Source organism: Leptosomus discolor, chromosome 6 (assembly GCF_034619465.1).
Source record: "Leptosomus discolor isolate bLepDis1 chromosome 6, bLepDis1.hap2, whole genome shotgun sequence".
In the NCBI taxonomy this organism is placed as follows: Eukaryota; Metazoa; Chordata; class Aves; order Leptosomiformes; family Leptosomidae; genus Leptosomus; species Leptosomus discolor.
The window spans coordinates 40,049,779-40,069,635 of record NC_141396.1 but is presented as its reverse complement, the minus strand read 5'-3'; the positions used below and the strand labels follow the sequence as shown (position 1 = coordinate 40,069,635).

Here is a 19,857-nt window from a genome sequence, read left to right as displayed (position 1 = left end):
TATTGCAGATGATGAAAAAAAATCTAGCTTGACTTTTATTCTGGGCTAAGTTTAATGTTGACAGGGAAATAGTCTACGTTACTCATAAAACGACAACAAAAAATCAGGCTTGGATACTTCAAATTAGTTAGGCTTTTATTAGACTTGCCCTGATAATCAGGCATATTTTAAAGTGACAATTATTTTCTTAATGGATATATATATTTCTTTTCCTGTACTGATAAAACAGATGTACTAGTACTGTGCAAATAAGATTCCACCAGGTTAAAAACCCCAAAATACACAACTAAAATACTGATGATGGTAACTAGGAATATGCTTTCCCTTACGGCAAGTTTTGAGGAAAGTACTCTTGCTGAACAGAGAAAAGGCTGTGTGTTTTTTATAACAATTTCTGGTGAATTCATACCACATACTTTGTGACACCACTTAATGTCAAAGCCAACTCCAAATAAATACAGATTTGCCAGTAGCACAAGACATCTAAACAGGTTGGCTCAGTCAGAAAAAGAAACAAAGCCATTTATGCCTGATGGTTTTCTCTATCTTTTTTTTTAATTACTATTTAAAAAGTAAAACCTATCAGCCATTAGTTTGAAATAAAATACCAACTTTCAAAAACTATTTTAAATGCTTTCCTCCACAGTTGGCTAACTTCTGTGGATATTCATTAAATGCCTATGGGTAGCTTCATTTTAAAGTCTTCATAAAAATCAAAGAAATGCAACAGCTGATTTTGAAGAACATTATCTTAACATTACTGTGATATACATTTATGCCTGTTAGAATGGCAATAAACAGGATCCCACATCATTAATTTTAATCTCTCCTTCATGCATGTGCATTGATTTCTCCACAGAAGTCGAAGCGATCCCCACATCTTTCAAAATCATATGAAAGAAATCCATGTAAATACATGAGGAAATCACAAGAGAGTTTATAAGGGTTTGGGTTTTTTTAAATGAAAAAGTGAAAAAACTTTGCATCAGGAAATGCTGATTCCACTAAGGACTAAGATTTATTATAAATATATGTTAACCAGTTTCTGAACTATGTTGTTTACTCCAGTATCTCAGTGTTATCTTATTCTTTATAATTTAGACACATTAAATCCAGGGGTTATAAAATGGAGCTTGTATCAGAACGGGCAAATAACATTGAGACCAAAATATCTTGTAAGGTAACCGTTACCATTAAATAAAAGCTGCACAAAAACGAAGTTAAAAAGTGATTCTCTAGCACCAATGAACAATTCTTTTTCTTTCTATCCTTTACTAACCCATTTATGTTGACATTTCCATGGACTAGAAATTCATCTTCTTGCCCAGTTTCATTGATCCTTAACATCCTTTTCTGCAGATTTTTCTCAAAGGTCAGTATGATAAACCTGCTAGGAGCAAATACGTACTGGTGCAAGGGGCAGAGACAGGTCCATAGGACTGCAACTACTGAACTTAATATTTCAGATTTCTACTGTGGCAATCGAAAAGTTGCACATCTTCAACAGTCATGCACAGCCAGTTTTCCCCACCCTCCACTGGCATATCACTCTGAAGCGGGCAGTGTTTCATTTTGAATTACTTGCTGCTAACTGCTGGGGATGAGAGCTCTTTAACAGAAATGGTGTTTCCTACCTCCCTCATTCCCAAGTCATTCCTAGGCAGAGCAACAGAGAAACTTCTCCAGCTAAGCAGCATCTGTTGAACTCCCCAAAATGCTGAATGCAATTCAGACCCATTTATGTGAAGGCAAGGTTTACTACTTTGGTGGTAGTACTCCAGTAGTACAGTGTTTTACTCAGGAAAAAATGCTAGTGAAATGAGGTAATACCTTTGTGCAATATATAGTGTGAACACAAGCCTTGCAGGCTTCTAATGCCACCCAGAGATTTTGCCCACTTTGATCTCAATTTCCATTCTGTAATCCCCAGGTTATCGCACCTAACATATGGAAGAATAAGACATTCAAGAAACGTGATAGTAAGTCATTCACAGAGTAGAATCAATTAGTCTTATATCAACTTAAAAATTGTTTTACAGCAAATAACTATGAGATCTGAGCAACCAAGCTTACTTTCCTCTGCAAATCACCGTTTTAAACAGTGACTAAGATGATGGTGGAAACCTAGGCCTGGTGTGCCCCAAAGAACAGTGAAAGAGGTCAGACAAAAGGACTAGCTTCCACAGAGCAAAAAGGCAGTGGGAGCAAGAGTGTAGGTAGGCCACAAAAATGTGAACACCTATGAAGCTCTCTGAAAGGCTACAGCAGGCAGTTCTACATTTTAGACTTCTACAGAGCTACTAGAGATATCTCCTCTTGCTTAGGCATAAGGGTTCAAGTCTAGAAAAGGACCAGGTGACGCATGTAGAAGTCTGGTTAGCCTTGCATGTCCCTGACCTTCACAGGTGCTTCAGCTTGTTACCTTTATAGCAACTTCCTGGCTTGGAAGACCTCCACACACCTGCAGATATACCTCAAGTTTGTCTGGCCAGTCTCCTTCTTGGTAGTGAAGATATTTTACATGGAAACAGAGCCTAAGGTTCGAATCCTTCAGTCAGTGGAGGGAGGGCAGCCTAGCCCTCCCGACATCCCATGGGAAGGCTTTCCCTAGCAAGACTAATATAACAAGATGCAAAGGGAGGAGAGCAGGCACTACCACTACACATTCTTTCTCCTGCTGCATGCTAAAAGCTATGTGTCTTTGAAAGAGAGTGAAGGTGCCTGCCACGAAGAGAACAGTCCTAGGCTATGCATTTTTAAAAGCATCTCTACAGTAAGACACTAGAAATTCCCATTTCCTCTGCTGATCAGTCTAATGCACACATGTGTTGACTAGTCTGCTTTTAATTAAGCAGACTTGTGATTAACATGTTGGCTGGTCAGGACGTTATTCTGATGTGCCTGTGCTCTATGGAAGGAGCTTAACACACACCTTGGGCTCCATTCTGCAAGCAGAGCATTCAAAATCAGGCACCAATGTCTCTTATACTCCCCTTCAAATTGTCCCAGACTAGCCATTAAGGCGCACCTCTCTCCATTTCTTTTGTTTACTGCTCAAATTACGTGTATGTCCTCCAATGCCGCATTCCTTAAATACTCTGTAGCACTATTAATTGCTAACTACTGCTACTCATTACCTACTCAATGGTGCTAGCGTCCTTCACATCCTTTAAACAAACAGTAGTCCAGATCTTCAGCTGTTATAAACTACCTTAAATGCTTCCAAGTTCAGTAATACCCACTGATATGTATTAGCTGCAGGGAATTTACTTACCGCAGTCCTGTCCTTACAGAAACACTGCTCTAGCTTTTCTGTCCTTGTGTTGTAAATAAATTACTATGTAGCATATTACCTAAGCTACAGTTGATTTGTGTCAAAGCGCTGCCGTCAGCTTTTAAAGTGTGTAGCACGTTCTCTCTGAACTCTTCTCCCTGAGGATTATTCTCCTTAATATGCCAAACACTAACAATTAAAAATTAACCCTGGCTGGCAGAACATCTTTGGCTTTTATTGTCCTCAGTGTATCATCTGGTCACCAATGTTCATCAACAACCACTGATTACAAAAATTGATAGTACCCTTCAGAATAGCTAACAAGTCAAAAATATGTGCCCAGTTCTGTCAATCGAGTGCTTCAACAGGGAACAGCGATAAAAGCCAGTGGCAAAAATAAACTTTAGCCCCCAAACGGGTGCACTTGGTTCAAATACTGCACATTCAATAGGGCTGGCTGATGAACTGTACAGTTCCATGTGACCCTGTGATGTCTCAGACTGGAAATGCACAATGACTACAAAATCAAGAAAGCAACAATCTTACAAAGTTGTGTTTTGTTTCCTCTTTTAGCTGCAGAACTGTACCAAAGACAGGCACAGCTTCCCTTCCTGCCTAGTCCTCTTTCATCTATACTGTGAAGTCGGATAAAGAGCTCTCCAAAAATCTTCCTGACAGAAAGGAGCTGTATCATTGATTTCCCAGCTTCAGGAACAATCATTGCAAATGCAGCCCCTGTCCAGAACAACAAAGGACAGGCTGTCATACAAAATGTATGAGTTACTGCTCTGTGAAACTCATAATAATCACCTTTGTTGTTGAGAGAGTTAGGTCACTTATGAGAGTTACAGATTTTTCCCTCTTGGATGCAGAGTAATAATGGAACCTTTTTTGCTTACCGGAGGATCTTGATCCTCAGCTGAAACAGTAGTGATAACGGTGCCCTTGACTGCATCAGGAGCAACCATTCCCCTGTAGAGCTTTTTGCTAAATACTGGAGAGTAGTCATTCATATCCTGCAAAACATAATTAAGAGTTCAGTTCTGAAGTTCAAAAAAAATTATAGACACATTCACAATTGTTTTTTTCAAACTCTACCCGATCACTCCTTCCTCATTAGGAAGACTCTTTGCCATTCACAGTCTCTCTCGGCTCTCAATTCCATTACCACCGCACAAAACTAGCACACAAGGGGAAAGTGCCAAAGTTTTTAAAAATATTCACAGGAGACAGATCAACAGAAGGAAACTCTGCAGAAAAACACGCAGTCTCACAATTAAACACAGCAGAGATTTCCATGACACCTGCTTCTCAAGCAGTGGGGCACAACATGGCTTTGCTACTTTTCTAAAATGAATGAGTTGCTGTTGCTTGACAGTGTCTGTTACCTCTAATATGCAATAAATGAATGGAAAATATAATGTCCGATGAGTATCAACACCTCATGAGAGCTTAAGATGGTGTTCTTCAGACTGATGTGTATGTTGTCAAAAAGAAGCTTGAAAGGCTTGAGCTAAGCCCACTGACACTGATCTAGCAGTGTGTGTATGCACAGACATATACTGGCACACCTATATATGCATGCACAGCTATACATGTATATATACATTCATGGGTACCTCCCCGTGTGAAAGATGCAACCTCACCCAAACATCAGGCTACGGGGGATTGAGCAAGCTGCACTAAGGTGGATGCAGCAGCCAGATGCCGTGGCTCTTCAGTGACACAGTGCCCCACACATCAGGAGCCGCAAACATTTAGAAACTCAACCGGCATCATAGGTTATTAAAAGGCATTCATTCTGACTGTTTTAAGTTGTCAGAAAATATTTTTTTGGTCAAAATTTTCTCACAGAGAGTTCCAGAAAATTTATCTGTATGTTCCTTTAAAAAAATTAATCATCTATCTCTCAATCACAAAATTTATTCTACTAATAAAACTAATTTCCAAGTTTGTTTTTTTCTGTAGAGTCACCCCTCTAGCTTGAATTCTATTGAGAACAGATTTATTCATTTTTGCGTACTACTATTTCCATTGTTTTGCGGATACGGATAACATAGATTAAATTTTCTGGGCTTTTTTCCAGAACAAATAAGAAGGATCATACGCCTTCAGCACAAAAGAATGACTTTAGTGATCCACAAATGAAGAGCAGACTTTTTTCCTCTTAAAGCAGAATGTGTGCCCGAGCTCTGGGGGAACACAGGTGCCAACCACCTCTTAGGTAACCCACACAAACCCAGCTACTCGAAGTTCATACAACGACCCCTCTACCTGCTGTCACAGACCTTCATGCTGCAAATGCAATATGCTGATACTGGCTAGGATGCTACAGTACGCAATCACTTAAAACATTCATCCATACCTCAATCAGGGGAAACAAGAGTATGATAAACAGAGAGAGAGAGAGAGAGAGAGAGGGAGGGAGAGAGAGAGATAAAGACTGTTAGAAGTCCACATACACCTTATTAATTAATGCATTTTGCTCTGTTGAAAGGTCTGCAATTCAAGTCTTCAAGGCACTGGAAATGCTTTTTCTCTCATTTTCAGAGACACAGCTGGATAATCAAAAAGTGACTACTAGGCAATTCAAACTAGGAGAGCATTCAAATGAAAAAAATTTGGAAAAACATTCAAATTCCAACAGATTTACATGGAATTATAGGTATTTAATCTTATAATTTAAATTCTGATAATTTAATAGCCAGGACTATTTTACATAAACAATCTTGTTTCTCACGACTCTTCAGAGTGATGTCACGCTTGTAAAATAAGCTACCTTTGTTCCATTCTGCTCCCAGAAACTCCACTCTGGGGCAATACATCGCTGTGGCAAAGAAACCAACATCATACAGCAATCTACGCTGTAAGACCCCATTCACAGCCATTCTACCTCAAAGAAAAGCTGGAGAATTACTTTATTTGAAGCAGACAAAGTAGTTACGAATACAGAAATCCTAGGCATGGAATATCAAAAATAATCTACAGTATAATAGGTGAAATGTGATACCACACTACACGCATAGATTTTACAAATGTATAAAACAGTGCGCTTGGAACTGTTTTGGTTCATACACCCTGAAAGTTTTCCAGGGGAACACATAACCGTTTAAAAACTGCATACACACAGAGGAGACACCTTCTGTCCTTCCACATGAAGTCTCCAACTGGGGCAATGATCCAATACCATGCTTATGATAACTCTTTTTTGCAGCTTTTGCTTCCCATGATCATGATGCATAGGATCACCCCCATGAAGCAGCTGAAGTTTCTGAAATAACCCAGCCTTTTATCTATATTTATTTATATATTTTGAATCCATCTCTTTCTGTGCACCTGCAGATCCACAGCTACATCTGGTCTTTTTTCTTTGGCGTAGCAGGTAGAGACCACACTCTGCTGTTTGCTCAGTGAGGGGTGGGGAGAGTCACGGTGTGATGTTTTTGTTATCTTTTGAATACCTTTATGTGACCTTAGCGCCTGAAATTCTGTGACTGAAGGTGTTGGAAAGCATAATCCTTTTTAAAGATGATACACTACATCCTCTGCTATAGAAAATGACTAAGTCATCCTACTTAACGCACCTATTATTCAAGATACATGGATCAGTACAAAATACAGAGGAATACAAAGCAAAGCGTAACATAGGACACAAAGTCTTTTGCCTCTCTAACTTATCTTTCCTCAAAGACAAGCTTTATGCACAATTGTGCCTCATAAACTTTAGCCGAGCCGACAGCGTAGGCACCAAATATTTCAGTCGTAACTAGACAGAACAGCTCCATGTGCTTTTCTTCCTGGCTCATCTCTTCCTGAATCCTAAAGCAGCCACTGATTTTTTACTGCAAAATGTTTCCACTGTTAACAAAACGAAAGTTCCCCATAAGAATCACCACAGGTCTTCTCACTATGCAGCTGCAGTAAGTACACTTCAGAGACCAAGACTGTCATTACAGACAGGTGACCAAGAGTCATGTACTCATCACAAACATCTACAGTGAATAACTACTAGAAAAACAATGGGGATTTTTGCAGGCAGGTTTAACATGCAAAACAGGCAGATGTGGCCTTACAGTGCTTAAAGGGGGCCTACAAGAAAGGTGGGGAGGGACTCTCTACCAGGGAGTGTAGTGATAGGATGAGGGGTAATGGTTTCAAACTGAAAGAGGGGAGATTTAGATGAGATACTGGGAAGAAATTCTGGACTGTGAGGGTGGTGAGGCACTGGCACAGGTTGCCCAGAGCAGCTGTGGCTGCCCCCTCCCTGGCAGTGTTCAAGGCCAGGCTGGATGGGGCTTGGAGCAACCTGGTCTAGTGGAAGGTGTCCCTGCCCATGGCAGGGGGTTGGAAGTAGATGGTCTTTAAGGTCCCTTCCAAATCAAACCACTCTGTGATTCTATGACATGGAAATGGGGTTTTTTGTTTGTAATGCTTTCTTTATTGTAGTAAAAGTCTTGGTTCAGAGGTGGTAGGAAGAAACGACTCTTCTGGGCAATTCCCGATAAAGTAAGCAGAGATTTTGTTAGAGACATGTTGGAGAAATTAATATATTATTATCTTCTTCAACTGGTGTAATTTGTCTTTACATATTATGGGCACTTAAAGGCACCAAAAAAGGTCACAAAAAGAAACTACTGATTTTCCGGCAAGAAAGCACAGCCACCAAGGATGCAATACAGTCTAGATCCGATTTTGTTAGAGCAAAGAAAGCAAGCACACTCTGTATTTTTAGTGAATAGCTCAAGAGGTCATGGGCATGGATCCAACCCATCACACCCCCAAAACCTGTGCCCCATAGTCAGGGTCCCCAACCCCCTTTTCTTCGTCAAAGTGGACTTAACGGTGAGTAGTGTTCAGCATTCCCTGACAGATGCAGAGATAGAATTTTCAAATTTTCATCAGAGGGACTTTGGGCAAAAAGATAACCTCTAGAGAAAGTACTGTGCTTCTGTCATTACCGGAGTCCAAAGACACAGACATGTTTTGCACAGCTAAATAACTGAAGATTACTCCATACCTCATGGCTTCTGCTTAAAACACCACTACACCTAATTTTGCATAGAAATGGATGCAGCATATGACTGCAATCCCTAACCATATGTTAGGAATAGGGTAGTAACCTTCCACAAAGTGGTAGTAAGAAAGCAGTGTAATCACCTTTTAAATCTGGGGCATAATCCTACTTATGCTCTTGCGGCCAAACTGCAGCAGTTTACAACTGTTCACGGTTCATTGCTTCAGTCATATAAATCCAGGCTGATATTAACTATCAAACACACACAAAAATATGTAAATGGAAAATATAGATAATGAATTCTCTATTTATCTCACTTTAAAATACTCGGGCTGTGTATTTTGACAGTAAAGTAACAGCAGCCACGGATTTATATATAAATACAAACCAGCCTTTTTGTCCCTGCCCATCTAGCTGCAGATTTCTTCTATTTTTACACATCTTTGTTTACAAAACAGAGTGAAAGTCAAAGCATAAAACCCCCCAAAGCTTTCTCTCTACCATAGATGTTCTTTATCTACCACTTTTTGTTCGGTTTTGTTTCACATTGCTCATGCTGGGCAGCACATAAAAGCAGAACAGGGACCTTCTTTACATCCTTCCTTCGCACAAAGATTAAGAATCAAGCATGAAGACAGCACAATATGAGAGAGATGCTCAAATATTATTGTTCTTGAGGAGCCACATTAGTATCTTCAAAAGCAAATGAAGATGTATTAAGAGTTTTCTTGATACCAACTTATTTTTTAACTCAGATGTTACCCTTAGCATGTGAATGATCCCACTTCCTGACCAACTTCCTTGCCCTCTGAACAAGACACATCTCATTCACAAGATTTAAAGGGTTGTTATTTAGCAAAAGGTTTGTAGGAAACGGTTATCGACCTGTCTGCAAAGATTATGAAAATGCTGAACAAAGATGTTGGTGAACTAAGATAGCCATCTAGGAATGCCAATGAGAAGGAACAAAGCATGGGGGAGGAAAGGCATTAAGGAGGAAATCAATATGTAATTTAAAAATCATTACGATAGTCACTAGCTGTAATGCACTGATACTAAACTAGGTGCTCCTGCACAGGCGGTGACTGCCGACGTGGGAGGGCCATAAACAACCAGAGCAGAAGAAAAATACCTGCAGTACAGCGTTCCCAGCATAAAATTACCTTGTAAACTTAAACAGACTTCACAGACATTAATATATGTTTGATTTATGGGGTCACCAAGAGATGTTTAATGCTTGTACTCCACTAAGTCAAGAATAAAAACATTTATTATCTGAGTGAAATAATCCCCTCTTCCTCCCTCATTCACTAGTGTGGGAAACACACAACTTGCATTCAAATGTCTGCCTTCTTTCTTGCACCATCACTGCCCCTTAACTTCGTCCAAAGAGCATACAGTGCAGTGTGTCACTGTGTGTGCAGCGCAGCACAGATCCTCGTACTCACTGGCAGCAAGCAGAGCCAGCCCTTGCTCAGCCACTTCGGCAGCTCCTGGATTCTAGAGTCACCAGGATTTACAACAGTTTTTGTCACAAACTGGAGCAGTCCCAGTATTCCTCTACGACTCTGCAATGGATCCTGCAGATTCACATCCCAAAGGACTGAGACCTTGTGTACAAAAATAAAATCTCACATTTCAAAAAGAGCCTGAGCAGGAAAGCCTGGGAAGGTAAACTGCACCAAGAGTTGCTATGGCAGTTCCAGGATATTTGGAAAATCCTGCCTGAAGAAAGGAGCCGGAAACAGAGGGATTACAGCTTGCCGAGAGCAAGGCAGTTGTGATGAGCTCAGGATATGGCCCCTGCTCCCTCCAGTGAACTACAGCTGCCGTTCATGACTGTTACCATTTTTCAATTAATAACATGCAACATTACTATGACTGACAGGCTTGTCTGATTTGAATATTACCACTAACCTAAAGACTTTCTAAAGAATAATACATTTTTTGTAAAATGTGTTCTGAGAGAAATCTTGTTTTGTAGGAGAAAAATAAAGCATAAAAAGTCAATTTTTCATCAGCTATCTCCACACAAACAGAAGCAACTTCAGATGACACTCCAATATATTTGATATATATTCACGTGTATATACATGTATTTATGTATACATATTTATATCTATCTCAGGCATAACAATTTGTGAAAATGCCCTTTTATCCTCCAAAAGGAATTTACTGTACTGAAAAAATTGCTGCCTTTAGCCTGCAGCACACTAGAGGGCAGCCCTACCAAATAGGAGCGAAGCCTTTCCTCACTAACACCCATAAAAATCAACTTGTTTTACCCTCTCCCAATTTCCTTCTTATGAAAACAGGGTTATACTTTTTTTATATCTAGTCATCTGGGTCTCAGGGTTTTTTTCAGCTGATAAAATCAGTCCGATTTTTTTAATTCCTGTTTTTTTGTAGATTGTGACCTGATTATAATCAAGTATTGAAGATTTATTGAAATAGCTGTAATACCATGACAGCAAAATCTAATTATTAATCTGCTGAACAGTTCACAGGGAAAATTTCCTGTCAAAGAACACCAAACCCACAGATTCTGTTGATCCATCTAGATCACTAAGGGAATTACACTGTTTAGGTGATTTTTACCATTATCAACAGACTACATGTGTAGAGGTGCCTACCTGGGGAGTCTGCATTACAAATGCAATTTTGCACAAAGCTTCCCTTTCTTCTGGCCTCTCTCCTCAACTGCTAGGCAGAAAGCATCTTACCATAAAGATTCTAAAAGTCTGAGGAGATTTTTTACTCTCCTATTTCTGACCTGTTGAAAAAAATCACTCAGTAAGTTTGCTAGTTTCTTAAATATTATGTTTTCTTGGACTGTAAATACATAAAGAGTTTGCAAGTACATCCATGTGTTTTTCCTACCACTTTAGGACTGCACTCAGTGATTCATCTGCCAATACCAAGGTTTCTAGTCAACTATATCTAAGTGGAAATCCACATTCCCTTGCTATAAAAACCAACATGACTGAACAGTGTCTGAGCTAATAAATGCATATTAGGCATTTACAGCTCCTTTTGCAGTCTGCTGGCTTTTATGACAAGTGTAAAAATAGGAGGAAAAAAATGTATTTTTAAAGCGACCCCTCCTTCCACTACTGTTAAATGTACATAACATAATCTCACAAAGGAAGAAAGTAAAAAGGTTTACTTCAAAGCATAGCATGTGTCACACACTGAAATTTTCAAACCTTCCCCATCTTTTTCTACAACTATGGATATATATCTGTAATTTTCTGCTGTCACTTTGTTTTGAACATCTGACACTTAAGTCTATACACACATTACCAGAGCTTGTGGCTTCCCATCTGAACTGCCTCAAAACATTTAATAATCCCCCTCTGTTTGCGGACTTCCAAGGGCACATTTAACGTTCCTCTACTATTTCTGTGAAACTCTCTTCTACAGAAAGGAAAGGGGTGTTTTGGTATCACTACACGTGAAGATTATTATTCCTTATTTTTTAACCATAGAAAGATGTCACTCAATGTCTTATTAAAAAAAAAAAAAAATCCAAGGTATTTTAATACTAAATAAGCAGAATCAAAAAACCCTAAAGGCTACGAGGTGTCATAGCCCTAAGGGCATCCATAGCCCTTAATGGCCCAGACCAGCCCCACCTAGGCCCCCCAACACCCTGATCCCATTTCAGCCCAGTCAGGGCCCTCGGTCCTGCTCTAGTGATGCCATAGGATACCAGACTCTAGCCCTGCTTCTGGCCCCATCCCCTTTTGCTCCTGGCTGGACTCAGAGACCCCAGCCTGGATTCAGGCCCTCACCATGTCTGGGGCTGTCGATGAAGCCTGTCGGTCTGCCCGCCAGGCTCTGTCCCCGCAGGGACTGTGCGTAGTCACAGAGGGCAGTGGGTCACCCTTGGCTCCCAGCTCATCCCTCCGTGCGGAGCAGCCTTGCTTACATTGATCTCTTGCAACAGTTTTAAATTTCTCCATCTGTTAACTACCAGTTCATGAAAAAACCAGGGAAGTAGGATGTGAACCCTTTGTAGGAAGCACCCAAGGACCCAGATATCTTTGACCTCTGCCACAGGGCCTTATTTTGCCCTTTAACAAAACATTTTTTGGGCCCAAGTAAGCAATTGCCTTCATTTTCATGCAACTATGCTTTGCAATGCGTTCCTGAAGCTCTGCTTAGCTTTGAGGGCAATGCCAAGGGGCAGGTTCTCTCTCCCTTAGCAGAAACCTCTCCAGCACGGCGCTCACTGGTGTTCACACAGGGCAAGATCTTTGCTACCATCATTATATTTCAGCTACAGCATCTGTAAGTGCCATACTTCCTTACCATCCATTCCACTGGGACGCACTAACTGGTAATAGACATCTAGTGCCCTCAATTCTTTCTGTAATTTCTCAACTATCGCAAATCTTCATTTGATTATATTTCTATTATTAGACTTAGTTTCCAAAACCTCTCAATGTGATGCTAATCAACCTTATTCAGAACAATACAAATGTATAAATTTAATATTAAATATTAAAATGAAAATTTCATATACTTCCATGTTATAGTGATCTTTAAATTACATGATAGTCTGAAAATAAGTTTTAAAGCTCCTCTGAAACAAGGTCTCTGGACTGAAACAAAAAATTTGTGCTGTGACTTCAGAAAACCATTCTCTCAGATGTTTATTTTTTTGAAAGAAAATAAAAATGTTATTCAACTGTAATCCCTTTACTAGAAGATCATCTTTTCTTTTCCTCTTCCCTTAGATGTGGTTAATTCCCTTAAATGAGGTTAAAGAATCAAGCAATGTGGAGTAGCTTTGGGCAGCAAGTTCAAAATCTTTGCGATGATGCTGACAAGATACATGACAAACTGTATGAAGTGGCACATTAAATTTTGGCTGTAATTGGGTGTAGTGCGTCTTTACACAGGGTTCTTTGTTTGAAGCTATGCAAAACAGAGGCTTGTTAACATGGTATAACTGCCTCTTTTTCATATTTAGTGCTCAGCAAGCTCTAAAGTAGCTCATAATATAAATTAAGGGATAATATTCATACTGGAATACACAAGGCAACAAATGACTAGCAGACGATTGAACAGATAGTTGAGACTGAAAAAAAAAAATATCCGTTTACTGGCACCATAGTCCAGCACCATGTCCGTTATTCCATTAATGCCACTAGTAAAAAGATAAATAAGCAGTTACCTTTTGGAGGCAATGCAGCTCTTTTTGTTAACCTTTGTATAAGTTATGTGCTGCTGCTGTGCTGGACTGCTCTGTTATTCTTTAAATTGGAAATGGTCTTCATTACATGTTAGAAAGGAAGGATTAAATTTGTGGATGTAAATTTATTGAAAAAAACGTAACTTAAAAATTTATTTTAGAAATACTAGAAACTGACGACACACGTTCAACCTTAACAGATTCACTAATGTCTTTTATCTTCCATGCATCCTCCATTACCTGTATAATTTCTGGCAGAAAATCTTCATTATTATTGTAATTAAATCTCACCATAACAAGAAATCCCACCATAACAAAGCAATGACGTATTACTGCTCACCTGCTCATTAGAAACAAGACAAACGAATTTCTAGTAAATACCTGCAGAAAGAGAAAGCAGTGGCAGCTACACACATGCATGGCTATTCAAACAGCTGGTGAAGCAGGGTTTAAACCAAAACATCACCACCTCTCCCTAATGACAACATGTGGATCCCTCTTCTCCCATTCACTCCTAATGATAATTTAAGCATGTTACAGAGACTAAAGCCTCTCACTCCGCAGAACTCTGCAGCAGTACAGTAAAAGTGCTCTGTGAGAGGAGAGGGTCCTGCTGTAACATTTTATTCCAGCTGTCTCAAATGCTGAGTTCCTGCATACTGTCTCCAACACACCTTTATCTTCTTTGCTTTACTGTTGGCTCCGATTGTTTGGTTTGAGCAGATAATTCATCCACAAACACGCAGCTGCTTCTAACCCTTCCACCCTAGAAAAGCGAACAAACTGTATTTCTCCTTATTCCAATTCAATGTTCAGGTTGCCAGAGAAACAAAGGGAGCTGTCTTGTGTAAGCAGGCTGGAGCTCTGCTACGGCATCATTACAGCCATGATCATGCCATTTGCTTCCAACTTGAATACGAATGACTGCAAGAACGGTCACGCTGATGAGGGAAAATTCAGAGCAACCATGCCAGAGATAAAGATTTAGCTGTTACATATTTTTGCACGGTTGGTTTGTTTCTTTTAGGCAAAGTTCCCAGGGAAGACTTCCATAGTGATTATGAAAGTTTCAAATTCACTCGCACAATAAGTACCAATCAATGCACATAATGCATGATCTAAAGTATAAGATGACTTCTAACTTCTCAATGGCATACTTCTCTTGAAAAACTAGTTTGACGGTTGCAGTTTGTGTATTCTCTGATGATAGCAATATGTTTATTGATGTTCATGGGTACAGTCAGTTTTATTAAATACGAAAATTAATTATATATTTATAACAGTTAACTGCGATTAAGGTATGCTAGGAATTACATGAAATATTTGGCTGGCAGTCTCATAATATGGCACTGCTAGATACAGATCTTTTTTATTCATTCTTGTTGCTCTATCACTTTGAATCATCAGCCAGAGATAATGGCTTCATTACGCTACATACTCTACTTGAAAAACTAAAAAGAAAACCAATCCCAGAACACAGAAAGAGGAGAAAAAGCAATTATAACAAGCAAGAAAGAGAGGTGAAGTAATAAAAAAATAATGCTGGTAATAATAGTAAGAGGAGGACACAGCATAAAATATGCAAGTACCTTACAGGCCCCGTGATACAGAAATTCTTATAATATGTATATAAGAATACATCACACATTTAACAGCAATTTAAACTGGAAAAAGGTTAGTCTTGTTTCTGTTACCATAGTAATTGTTTCCAAATGCTAAATCCTAATAATAAGCACACCATTTGAACAGTAATGATTTTGCTTCTTCCAATACTGGGAAACATTTATATTGCGAGGGGATGCTTGTGCATACTGCAGTACACATTACAGGCACTCTCAGCAAACAATTCAGCCCTCTCAGACATCAAGTGAATGCAAATCTCTGCTGTTCTAACAGTGAGAGAAATCATGCCTTGACCATGGCAAACCACTGAAAAATACCATGCAAATTGTTTCTTGGAGTTGCTAATGTTTTTATCCCTTAAACTACATTTTCAAGACAGATAAAATTTGATATGCCTAACCTGTATAATCAGATATATATTTTAAAAAACCCAGATAAAATAGAAAGTTTTGTGTTCTTCATTATAGATCAGATTACAATCATCGCTTATTCTGGCTGAACACTTGTGCAATCTCCCATACTATCCCAAGACAAGATGACTCACTAATACTCTCAGGTTAAGGTGAAAAGTTCTGAAAGCAGAGAGAGGAATCTGAGAACTAGGGGGAAAAAAGAAAAATCTCAGTCTGAGGTGGTTTGTATCTTTCTGGCAAGAAGAAATCAATGCCACTTATACTATTCCTCCTCAGTAATACTACAAAGGATGCAACAATTAATTAATTTACCTTTGGCTTTCTTCAACGAAAGAGTCATAACACATCTATACAATGTAAAGGGCCATTTGGCTGCAGTAGAGGCCAATAATGTATTTCAATACTGACATGCAGGTAACAGATTAAGGGTTTTTTTTTTTTCCACATGGAGTATTCTGCTATGCAATCTGTGTTTTGATCAAGTTCAGGGAAGGTTAATACAGACTGTAACTTGTCACGCCAGAGGCTGAAAGCAAGAGATTAAAAGCAAATCATTGTGTCTATCCACTCTCCTCCTAGCCACAAAGATCAGTGTGATTATGCTATACTGCACTGCTGCTTGTTCAGTTTTTGTATCACATAAACGATATTTGACACCATCAGATGTTGTCCATAATTGGTTAACAGAATCCAGTTACACCGTAAAAATTACAATGCTTTCGGTTAAGAGCTGGACTGTGAAAAGTGACAAATGTTAACAGAGCAGCATAAGCCCAAAAGGACTTGGAGACCTCAGTAACACAAATAATGCTCTGGGGATTATAAAGACTGAATCCTTAATGGTTACACAAATTCCCTGCTTGGACTCACTATTGACTTACTGCTCGTTTCTGGTTTTCTCTAGTTCAATGCTGTGTTATGGAAGACTCCAATCTGCACAACTATTATGTTGGGGCCTATGGTGTACATGCACTTGGTTTATTTCCTATTTGAGGTCACAAACACTAAGTAAAATAATTAATCTAATACTATCTTCTAAATAAAATGAAAGCACATTTACTACTGAGAGGAAACAGACACATCCAGTTCCTGGTCCCAGAGAAGGAGCAAAAGACAGGCTGAGCAGGAGGGAACAACTCCCCCAGAGCCATGGCAGCAAGGTGTCTGTCCCCATGCAGGAGCACCCTGTCCCTCAACACAGGCTCGAATTTGGCAGATGGTCTGGCAGAAATCAGGGGTTTTAGAACCCCTTCAATTCCCTCTGCAGACATCTTAATTGGTCAACAAAAAAATTATCAATGACTCCACTGAAACAGTGAACATGACCATCAGGAGTTCTCTACTTAGCTAAGATGCCCTAAAGCAGCAGCTCGGACCGTGCTTAACATTGCAGAGGAATAAAAGCTTGATTGTAATTAGGCAACTGTGCACGAGGCTCTAGACTACTACGTAACACATCACATGCCATCATGCATTCAAGACCTAGGGCCAGATTTGGTGCCCTGTAAACATCCTTACTGAGCTGCTGGACAGAAACCAGTTCACTCTGTCAGCTTACCAGGATGTGCTGACACCAGCCCTGTACAAGGCATACACTGCCTCTGTCCTCAAGGGAACTGCAGTGCCCTGCCCTCTCTGCACTGACCAGGACCCTCCACCCCCAGTGAAGGCACATCAGCTCTGCCCCTTCAGAGCAAGGGAGAATATGAGTCTCCTCCACTAAGAACAAACATGAACTACATTGCAACACACTTTTTACTTCTGTGTTTCTTTTCACAGCCAAGGCCTGCTCTTCATGTTCTCACTTGGTTTCCAAGACTCTGCACCCCTCTCCTGCTGCTCTGTCTCTTCAATCAAGCATTCAAGGTGTCCTCTTGTGGATCCTTCTCATCTCACACAGGGGTAGCACAAGGCTCTGATTTCAATCTCAGTCTTGCCCCTGCATACATTTTATGTCTGGAATGTTCATCTATAAGTGCAAATTAAACCCATTAATGACATCTGCCCAACAAAATGAGGCGTTACAAATGTTTTTTCCACAAGCCCTCCCCCATTCTCTCAACTGCCAGTCAAAACCCTACTGCTTTACCTGTCACTCAAGTCTGGAACCTAAGCACCATCTTAATCTCAGTAATATATATAATACTTAATTATGTCCACTGATCGGTTGCAAAAGTCAGCCTGTCACTAGGTATGACAATACTCAGTTAATAATTTCTCTGATTTATTTTCTTTCTCATTTAAAATACAAGCTGCTTGTGCTGGCTTTCAGGCCCTGTTCTGTCCTCAGCCTCACACCTTTGACTGCAGAAACTGTTACTCCTGGTTCCAGTATTCTAGCCTCTCACATACTGCCTTTCCAAACAACAATCATCATGCTCCCCTTTTATTGCTCATGTGTGGGAAGAGTTTCCAGGAAAACAAGAAACCTGTTTTTTGATCGTACTAATCCCTTTCTTAAGTTCCCTATTCCCACACCACCTTCTTTGACAGTGCACAAGCTGCTGTTACACAAAGGCCACCAAGTTGAACTCTCCTGCTCCCCTGTACCCTCTCATTAATGAATACAATACAAATGCACAATCACACAGCTGGGTCAGCCCTGTGACGCAGACTACAGCTTTTCTCTGAATACATTCCTATTTGAAAACAAGTACCTTTAAAAAAAGCCAACAAAACCACTCAAACCCAAACACTTAATTCTTTCAAAAATTCACTGTGCTGGGAAGAAGTTTCTTTTAGGAAAAAAAAACCCAAAACAAAAGGTTTAAGCAACTTCCTCCTTAGGAGTAAAGCAGAACAGGCTCGGGGAATGATGTCAAAACCGATGTTTTTCTTTGACTTGGAAACTGCCAGGGAAGAGCACAGACTACTAGGAAACAGGTGACCTGCATCTCAGTCTGAGAAATTCTGCAGAGACAGAGCAGTATTATAGAAGCCTTCTTACTTTTCCATCAAAGCTAATAATCTCAGACATTTAGTGTCCCTAAAATAATTCTGAGCTCAGTAGAGACTGACAAACACAATTACTCAAAATCATGTGGCAATTCATGGCATCTGCAGATACACAGTAAGCTGAACCCAAGACTGATTCATATTTGCTAAGTACTTTCTGCAGACTCACATTTAAACTGAAGTTGCCAGATATGAAGTTCACGTTTGTGAGCTACGCTTTTGTTCCTGCTACAATTTTTGCTTCTTAGCTGAAATACAAGTAATTAAATTCTCTCCCACAGCTCACAGTTCTTCACCAACAAAGTCAACAAAAACGAAGCAACTGTGCAAAAGGACTCGACTGACTGGCTCCAGAATTGCACCTTTGTAAATGCAAGGAGGCATGATTTAGAGCATCTATAATATCCTCTCTTCTTGGACACGAGTACATCAACCAAATTACGATGGGTAAGTGCTAATGTTTCAGTTACAAATGCTTTTCATTTGTGGATCGTTACCAAACAGAATACCATTATCCCCATAGTACTGGTGAGATAACTGAAACCCAGAGGTGACGCTGTAATTCACTGAATAAAACCTATTCATTGTGCAAGACCACCAAATAAGCCTGTTCCTTTGCAGCTCTGTATTTTCAAGCAGCAGAATCTGAAACATAGGATGTGGTGTGGCACGTCAGCACTCAATACACCCAAATGGTTCATAAAATTACAATTTATGAGAGCTTTAACTGAAACTGATGCTGTCATTTTTGCAAACAATTCCATTACGTACTTATTTCAACCTTTCAGGGATTCTAAAGGACTAGATATTCATATATGTCTCAGGTATTCTTGTAAGTACATAAATCTATGATCCAAGTTCTAACTATGTAATTGCATACAGCAAAGTAATTATAGCTGTTATAAAGTGTATGTTTAACTGAACAAGTTACTGTCAGAAAAGGGCAGTAGTTTCATACAAGCAAAAAAGCAGGAAAGCAGACATATTGCTAGCATGCTCTGGGTGTTCCACCAGGACACCTCTAAGGGTCGAGGAGGTATTTTGTAACATGAGAGAATGCTATCATCTCGCAAGTTACTCCTCTTACCTTTACTTTCACTGTGACGGTAGCGAGACCAGGAGGCATGGTGCCCTTGCTATCGAAGGCTTCCACAAGGAAGGTGAAGGTTGCTTCTGTGTCAGAGAATGACTCATAATCCAAGGACTTCAAAAGCGATAACTCGCCTGTATACTTGTTCAGTGCAAAATACTGTAGCGCTTCCTGTGTCCGTATTCGGTAGTTAACATCAGAACCAAGATCAACATCCTTTGCCTGGAGCATGCCACACAGAAAAAGATATACTTAAACCCGAACAAAATCCATTTTCACAAAAAATCC

General features: G+C 39.7%; 1 protein-coding gene across 2 annotated transcripts in view; it reads right to left on the bottom strand.

The window, feature by feature from the left end:
• The window catches only part of PCDH15 (protocadherin related 15), a 367,987-nt gene that overhangs the window by 98,331 nt on the left and 249,799 nt on the right, over positions 1–19,857 (bottom strand). For both annotated transcript variants that reach the window (XM_086467277.1, XM_086467276.1), the window contains 2 exons: positions 19,567–19,791; positions 4,174–4,290 (listed from right to left, as the gene is read on the bottom strand). In XM_086467277.1, coding sequence (XP_086323403.1) covers positions 4,174–4,290; positions 19,567–19,791 — 342 coding nt within the window. The remainder of the gene's footprint in view (positions 1–4,173; positions 4,291–19,566; positions 19,792–19,857) is intronic.